Source organism: Juglans microcarpa x Juglans regia, chromosome 2S, assembly GCF_004785595.1.
Source record: "Juglans microcarpa x Juglans regia isolate MS1-56 chromosome 2S, Jm3101_v1.0, whole genome shotgun sequence".
In the NCBI taxonomy this organism is placed as follows: Eukaryota; Viridiplantae; Streptophyta; class Magnoliopsida; order Fagales; family Juglandaceae; genus Juglans; species Juglans microcarpa x Juglans regia.
In genome coordinates this window covers 23,083,292-23,092,237 of record NC_054597.1, presented here as the reverse complement: position 1 = coordinate 23,092,237, position 8,946 = coordinate 23,083,292, and the positions used below count along the sequence as shown (strand labels likewise).

The following is an 8,946-nucleotide window of genomic DNA, read 5'->3' as shown; positions in this document are numbered from 1 at the left end:
GTGGACATATCACAGCATTTAAAAAATGAGATCTTTCAACAATGCATGAAACCAATATCCTTCTCAAAAATTTACAAAAAATGCCACGCACACCAAAAATCCACATTTCCATTTTTTAAAGCGTCCACTTAATTACGCATGCACCATGGTCTCCCCTATGGACCATGCGCACACCCTTGCTCCGTTCGTCAGACAACGGGCAATGACTGTGCATGTGACTTAGTAACGAGCGATGGCCAACTCCGTGTCTAGTCCGTACGTGACCAGGCATCCTCTAGCATCCGCAGCAGAGAGGCCACGAAGTCAGCATGAGAGCATTACAGTGTCATCCGAGCCCATTATCGCCATGCGATAACTCGAGGGACATTACTCAATTTTACACGCTCTCGAGTAATCAGAGGAGCTCCACCGAGATAATGTCTCATCTTGGCATGGGGTCGTGATTCACACCCACCCACAAAACATGTTTTCAATAAATGATACAAAGTACAGTTTTCCAGTTTCATAACACAACTAGAGAACATAGCACAATTAACAAATTAATTACGCCACAGACATAGATCAAAGCATAGTTAATACGATCAAGATAATTAACAATAATAATAATGCAGATGCGTGAACAGGCAGATATTGGATGACATGGCAATAATACATCAAACAATGGGCAAACAACACATAGGTTCACATATTCACAAATCACAACTACACGCGATTTCCAATGCTTCACCCAACTTCAACAAACAGTTCATCACCAACTACACTTATTATCAAACTGCTCCATAAGCCCTCAGCCACTTAGCCAATCACAACCAGACTACAATAACAGTTTTCTAATGTAAGTACTCTAAGGGCTAGTCTAGGGTTTTTCTTACAACGCGGAAGGCAATCATGTGTGCATGCGCGTTGTATAATAGTGCCAGGAGTGGCAAAGTGTGGAAGCAGCAGTGGCCGTGCACAGTGGATAACGACATATTCAGGCAGCACGTGGCACTCTACAGTTGGGAATATAGTGGGTGGCAGATCTAACGAAAATAAGAGGGTGGACGAAGGGAATCTTATATTGGAGGGTGGCGGTTGGTGGCCCAGCAGAACCTAAAATGGGTGGCTTGGGCACGGGTTAGGCAGAGTTTTAGAGAAAGAAGGTTGAGTAGAGGGGAAAAGGGCAAGAGGTGGTTGGACAACCACTGTAGAGCGACTGGGAGTGGTGGCTCACAGTGGCGGAACCCTAGAAATCAAGAAACAGAACAAGGGAGAGGATCCAAGAGAGAGAAGAGGTGGGGGGAATTGGAGGGATGGATGCCGAGATCGAAGAGCCCACCATGATTGTCAAACGACAGGGCAGTGGCGATGGAGCTAGGAGAGACAGTGGTCGACAGATCTAAGACATAAAAGTGACGGCAAAATAATGTGGATAAGAATGCTGTGCGACAACGGATTTGAGACGCTGGCTGAGACCCCTAGTAGATCTACCAACCTTGAGGTCTAACAGCGGCAAGCGTTGGTGGTGGCAACACCAAAGCCGAGGGTAGAAGAGAAGAGAAGAGAGAGAGAGAGAGCCAAGAAATTCAAGAGTGAAGGGCGCGACGAAGACGGAATGTGGTGAGACAGTGACCAGAGGCGGCAGTGCTCACATGGCTGAAAGAAGCCATGCGCTGGATGCAGGGAACTCGGCTTCGACTATGGTAGTGAACAGTGGTCAGACGGTGGCAGGGGATGAGCGAACGACGCCAACACATGGAGCCGAGGTGGTGGTAGTGGGGAGAGGTGTTGCAGGCCATGGACGGCAGAAACCTTCTGCTATACGAAGGGGGGAAAAACAAACAAAGAGAGGGAGTGAAGATCTTGCACGACGCTGAGGGAAAAGAAGGAACTTTAAGGTTTCCTTCCTTTGGTCAAAATAACACAGCATAGAGGGAGGGGCTGGGCCTTTCCTTCCAGCTTATGGGTTCACCTACACGGGTTGGGCCCAGAATCGAATACTCTCACACTGAAAATGAAACCCACTTAAACAACATATAAGGCCCAACTTCACCAAAGAAAACACACATACACACTATGAGAAAGAAAAAACCCACTTCCAAATTAGTCTTAGGCTTCACATGGCTGGGCTTCACACTAATGGTACCAACGGACTAGTTAGATTGTAATGCCAGGTAAGTAGTATTGATAGTGCACCCAGTGCTACCTCTAATTGAAATGGATTCCTAACTCAAGGCCCATGGGCAAAGTCTGGTCCAATAGACTGCTAACCCCAACACACGCAATGGAAAGTGATAACAGTTAATTTGATGTATGAAATTATTTAGTTTATTTATAAGTGAATGTGCAAGGTGTTAGGAAATGTTTTTATAAGGAATGGAAACATTTTTAAAGAAAAAATCCACCTTACAATGTTTTCAAAAGAAATAAATATTTTATGTAAAGTATGTACAAAAATAAAGTAATGCTTACTGAGTATTTGACTCATTTTATTTTTTTATGTCCCTCCTTCTCCCAGGAACAAAATGAGAATGAAGCGTTAGGACAAATATGGCCCAAGAAAAAGGTGACATCAGCCTAAGCATGTTTTATGTAACGACTGAACTCACATTTTGTTAATGAATTTTATATTTTAATATTAATGAATACAACTGCAAACACTCTTTTAAGTAGGTTTTAATTTTAAATATAGAATCTTAAATATCCTAGGGAGGAAAAGAAAAGTTTCAAAAAGTTTAGTAATTCTCATCTTACTTTATAAAACTATTTCCTAAAGTCTCACCACAAGAATGGGCATTACAGATAGTCCTCATGAAATTTTAGGGATGGAATGTCATCGAGGACGGAAGGCGGGCGACAAGGAGATGGCTTGGCAGGCAAAGTGCAACTAGTCTTGAAAAAGGGCTAGCAAAGGGTAAGGACAACCTCGATGCAGACATGGGAGCTCTCCACAAAAACATAGAGGGGCTCAAAGGGCGGCAGTTATTGTACACGGAGGCCCATACTCGATAAGAGATGTCACATCCAAAGTGAGCATGGAAAAAAATAGATTACAAGCCTAGAGGCCATATCGTCTGATCTCAAAAGTATGGTCTAGTGCTATGTGGGAGACCCTTATTAAGAGAAGCAGTGCGGGATTTAACCCAAGGTAAGTTGCAAAGAACGTGCACACCTTCTCCCCATTAGTCTCTTCCATCCTCCAAGGCCAGAGCACAAATGGACCACCAAGATCGAAGGTCACTCATTCAAGCATGTCTAGAGTCAAACGGACATCAGAACTAGGGTTGTCGGTCCCACAGTATAGAAGGCATTGAATGAAAGCCAAAATCTCATTTTTAAGATATAAAAGTATTTGATGAGGTACAAGGGTTTGTATGTACGAATAATTATAACAGATGATTTCTATAAGGGATACCTTTCAGTTGTTTTAGATTTTGAAGAGGTTATTTAAATGAGTTTTCAATTCGTTACCAAGATATCTATGTTGATTACTTTACTATTTCCTTATATTTTGATTTTCATACATGCGTGTAATGGACCCAAACTGACTTGTTCGAGAGAGTCACTTTCCAGAATTATGGAAGGAAGAAAGAATGAAGTTGAGAGAGAAGAGAGAAGTCTGTAGAATGAAAGAATTTCCGTTGGGGACTTTACCCTCCAACTTCCTTATTTATTGTGAATGTTTTATCAAAACGACAGTGTTATAACAATCACCTATTACAGTTCATTAAGTAAAACAACACCGTTTACAATTAGTAAGAAGAAAAAAGACATTAAACAATCACGTTCCATTAAAGAGATGAAACTAATTCTATACAACACGATACCGTTGCAAGCTTCTTCTTCACGTATAACTGTCATCAACCACCTTTCCATTTCTGTCTTTGAACACAACACAACAGCCTCAATCAACACCATAACTTGCCCACTTCCATCTTCCCATTTCAAGACTGCAACCCTTCCACTCCAACACCTTCTCAACCCATAGCAATGCGGTAATATCAGTGATTGCTTAGATATTTAGATCTATATCCACTGAATATTAGTCTGATTTTTCTTATTTTTTGATTAACTTTTTGTTTCACCAGATTTTTAATATTTAATTCCTAGAAATCTGTAAATTTTTGTGACTAGCTTTTTCAGATCAAGGAAATCAAGAACAATTATATCAAGCTGCTCCAATATTGAAATTATTACGAAAATACGTTCTGGGATACAAGATGGATAATTCAAGCTAACAAGTGAGCATTAATAAAGATGATATGGTAGTCTAGGTTTCATGACTGCAACAAGAGGGAACTTTCTAGTTGTTGCCAAACCATAAGCTTCCTCCATGCTCAAATCTTCTGGTTTCATATTGTCCGGTAATTTCCACTCGAATCCATGTATCATATTAGCCAAGGTTGTCATAGTCATCCTTAGTCCAAGACTGTATCCCGGACACATCCTCCTCCCTGATCCAAATGGCAATAGAGTGAAATCTTGTCCCTTCACATCAATGGCTTTTTCAATGAACCTTTCTGGGCGGAACTCTTCAGGTGCATCCCATATTGATGGGTCTCTTCCTATACTCCATGTGTTTATGACTACTCTGGTACCTTTACTAATATGATAACCAGCAATGTCACAATCTTCAAGAGCTAGATGTGGGGGAAGCATTGCTGCCACAGGGTGTTTCCTCATTGTTTCTTTCATAATTGCGTCAATATAAGGAAGTTGTGTAATGTCTTTCCCTTCTACCCATCTGTCTTTCCCAATAATCTTATCGAGCTCTTCTCTTGCCTTTATGATGAGGTGTGGTTGCTTCAAGAGTTCTGACATTGCCCATTCCATCGTAACCACAGATGTATCTGTCCCTCCTACTAGGAGATCCTAAAAATATCAAATTAACGTTATATAGATTTTTTAATTATGGTCAATAAATTATATTCAAACAAACGTTAAATATTTTTTAATTGTGGTACTAATATTATTACAAATAGGAAGCGATATTAAATATACATCCTTAAACTTGATCGACTAGTAATAAGCAATCCCAAATAACCACAACTGATACAGTATATAAAAAAATTACCGGTTGAAGACGGATATCTAGCAACCAATATTAAGGGCCTGTTTGGGTTTCTGTTAGGAGTCTTAAAAGTGCTTAAATAGTCTTAAAAACTCTTTAATAAAAAACTTAGGTTGTTTGAGTGTTACATTATAAAGTACTTTTTAATCTCAAATAAGCTAAAAAGTACGCGGTCTAAGAAAAAATATCATTTGATAATTTTAAATGATGTTTTTCCTCAAACGTATTTTTCTGGATAATTCGGAATGTAATTCAAATTTTAAAAATATTATCAATAGATAAAAATATCCATACAATTTTACGATAATTATAACTTTTAAACTTTTAAAGATGTGACCATAATTTTGAAAAAAATCAAATGATCATCATAAAACACATCTTTAATTTGTTTCTAAACAAATGTACATGTTTGAAAATGTTTTATACAGATGATTACCAAACAGTAAATAACTTTTTAATAGTATAACTTATTACTTAAGCTATAAGTTATAAGCCCTATAAGTTATATTTTTCACCACAATCCTAATTAAACATGCATTAAGATCTATCAAACCTCCGTTCTATATGAAACGTGTGAGGCTAGTATTGCATAGTTGATAGTAAAATATGAACTCTCCCGCATTTATTTACTTCACTTTTTAACGGTATTCCACTTAAACAAGAAAAAACATCAATGGCCGAAGAGTATAGTTATACCTGAGTGAGGCCCTTGACTTGGTCATTGGTGAGCTTAACATCAACACTAGGATCATCAACTAGCTGCAATAAAAAACCCACCATGTCCTTCGGCGCAAATTGTTCCACTCCTTCTCTACTTGCCATGTGTTCATCGAAGACATGGTCAAAGAACCGATCAAACTTTTTTGCCAAAGCCTTCATACGTTTCACATATCCCTGCAAGTCTAGGAACTCGATCCAAGGTATCCAGTCCCCAATGTTCAATACCGAATTAAGCAACATCCACTCGTTACACATTTCTCTGAATTCTTTAAATGTCATCTTTGAATTTTCGAGCTGGGATTCGCTGAAATACTTCTTACCCAATACCATTCTACTCATAATACTGAGATTGAGGCGTGATAGGTGGTCTTTCACCTCAACTGGTTTCCCAGACAATGCGCATAGCCGTGAAACAAATTCATGTCTTTCTTCGAAACGAATGTACTCAGAGGACTCTAGTCTTTTTGAGCTAAGTAGCTCAGAGAGACATATTTTGCGACCTTGCTGCAAATATGGTCCGCAAGGGGCCCATAAGAGATTGCAGTAGTTAAAACTGGTGTACTTCCCAGCAGCGTTTTGGGGTCTAGAGGCAAAGATCTGATTATGTGTCTTAAGGAATTGCTTTGCCATTTCGGGAGACGAGGCAACCACCACAGGAAAGGACCCAAACTTAAGCTGCATGACTGGTCCGAATTGCTGTGACAATTTGTGAAGGGATTGGTGAGGGAGGGACCCAAGAAGGTTTAGATTGCCTATGATAGGCCAAGGTTTGGGACCTGGTGGAGATTTTTGTCGGAGGCGATGTTTGAAGGGTGCTACTTTAGAGAGAAAGAGCATAATAGCTAGCCATGCCAATACTAAAACAGCCCAAGAAGTAGAAGAAGCCTCCATAAGTGAGATATAGGTTTTCTGGGTAGTGAAAGTTTGAGTTGGATTTTGGCATTTATATAGTTGAGTAAGCTGGATGCATGGCATGCGTCGAAATTAGTTGATAAATATCAATATCAGGTGCTTTGCTATTGTTTAATCTTTTTCTCTTTTGTCGTCTAATTTTATCGGTAGTGTGGTACTGTCAGCTGCACATGGAAAATGATGTTATGATCTTATCCTTCGAATATCCAAGAACAAATCATGATTGTAGTTCTATTACGTACTGTATGTACCTTTTGTCATATGCGTTTATCTAGCGGTCCCAATATATTCAGCCTTTGGATTGTTGATTGTCATGGAGATTGTTGGGAGAGTGATTTGGAATGGCGCTGAGTTATTTTTGGTAACAGTACGTGATACTACGTACACTCATGCGTAAATATTATACAATCGCTTTGAAAAATAATACAATCTATTATTAACAAATTAATTTTTTTTTATGTGAATATATATTTATTCATTTTTTTCAAAATAATTGTACAATACTTACACACTCACGCTGCAAATATCATTTCTCTTTCAGAAAATGATGGTCGTATTCTTCTAATCCTCACTCTATAATTAACTTCTCACAACATGAACTTTAAGTTTTTCACTAAGCAAAATATTAGGCTGGATTTGATATTAAATTTCAGCCAGAATGACGCGGTACGTTCTTGTTTCAATAAGTTTTTTTAATATATTAATATAATATAAGTCATGTTGGCCCGGGCGGGATGATCATTTTCTTGTTCTTATGCTAAGATAAAAGATTCGTATCGTGATCACCGACAGCAATCGATCACTAGATCATGACTGATCGATCATATATGGCATATATGGCAATAATTCAGTCATATCATATATTTTAGACATATCCTGCATGCTTAATTCATGCAGTTATCTTCATTGTCCACTAATTAATTAAATATACTAAAGTACTTGAGCATTTGAAAAAGGGACGTTTAGCACCAGCTGAAAGGGACGTAACCAAATGCTTTCGATAGCTCAATAGACATTAGTAAAACGTTAAACACACATATAATGAGTGTTTTTCGCGCCAAACTCTTAGGTTAATTTCTAAGAATAAAAGATACTAAAGAATATTATTATGTCTATTGTAAGATAAAATTAACTTCACCCTCTCCAGTTCTGTCACCATATATCTCATAATGTCTATTGTACGATATATAATATATAGTTTGATTGGAGATACTAAAGAATTATAATCAAGGATAAATAAGATTTTTTCTTCTTTAAAAAAAATTATATTGTCGAAATATATTATAAAAATAGAGATTAAAAAGAATTTAAGAACATTTGAGAAAATATAAAATTTACCAACAAAGAAAAGTCTTGAATTAAGAGGACTCGTCACTCGATTAGGAAGAGTATATATAATGATATTGCATGCTATGAGAGATCTTTTAATTTATACTTTTTGGCTTTTCAAAACGTTTAGAGCCAAAGTTTTAAATTTTGAAGAAAAATTAATATTTTTATTGTATTTGAGGTTAGACTCTAATAAGAAATTATATACGATAAATTGATAAGCCTTCACAGGCATCTTCTATACGATAATAAATTATATATATACACTTGGTCAAAATTAACTAAGTGCTGATCTTAACATTCTAGCATATTGATTAATCTTTTTTTTTTTTTTTCTCTAGACATTAAAGCATATTGATTAATCTTGAACATGTAGTATATATCCCTCATCTCTTATATATTCTGAAACATTTTAGTCAAGGACCGTGCCACTCAGACCGATAATTTAACTGAGCAAGTCGACCGATAATTAATGCACCTTTCTTTATTTAATTTTCTTTTTCTTTCAATCATTTTTTATAGATCTTTAAATATTTTTTTTAAAATTAAAATTCACTAATAGTTACTTCCTTAATCATTAAGTACTAAAAAAATAAAAAATAAAAATAAAAAATTCAATCAATTATTTTTATCGGTTCAACTTGCATTTTCCTTTTAACCAAAAGTATAAGATCAGAGATAACCCGGATCAAGGATTTATCATCATTAAAAAAAAATTATACTAATTTGAGCTAATCAAATTAATATAAAAATTACATTGCTTTGAAAATATATACAAACTTGTCTAATGTAGAATGTACTTGTTGGTATCATAGATCCAATTAACGTGTTGGGAAGCTAGACACGTTGACATATTGTGATCGATTGGGAATACCACCTCGTCCGTAATCTAAGATTAGTAGTTAATAATTTTCCATGATTAGCATGTGGAAAAA

At 37.0% G+C, this 8,946-nt stretch overlaps 1 protein-coding gene across 1 annotated transcript; it reads right to left on the bottom strand.

Annotated features, from left to right (window-relative positions):
* Window positions 1-4,137: 4,137 nt before the first annotated feature.
* Window positions 4,138-6,700, bottom strand: LOC121251551 (trimethyltridecatetraene synthase-like). The gene is made up of 2 exons (XM_041150827.1): window positions 5,747-6,700; window positions 4,138-4,851 (listed from the first exon to the last, which is right to left on the bottom strand). The coding sequence occupies exons 1-2, from the start codon at window positions 6,659-6,661 to the stop codon at window positions 4,228-4,230; spliced, it is 1,539 nt and encodes a 512-aa protein (XP_041006761.1). The 5' UTR covers window positions 6,662-6,700; the 3' UTR covers window positions 4,138-4,227.
* Between the last annotated feature and the right edge of the window lie 2,246 nt (window positions 6,701-8,946).

What these genes read in the sequence shown, in the direction of transcription:
- LOC121251551 (XM_041150827.1), bottom strand. Translation starts at nt 6,661, where the DNA reads ATGGAGGCTTCTTCTACTTCTTGGGCTGTTTTAGTATTGGCATGGCTA. An exon ending in AAGTCAAGGGCCTCACTCAG is followed by an intron (nt 4,852 to 5,746) that starts GTATAACTATAC and finishes TGATATTTTTAG; the next exon opens with GATCTCCTAGTAGGAGGGAC.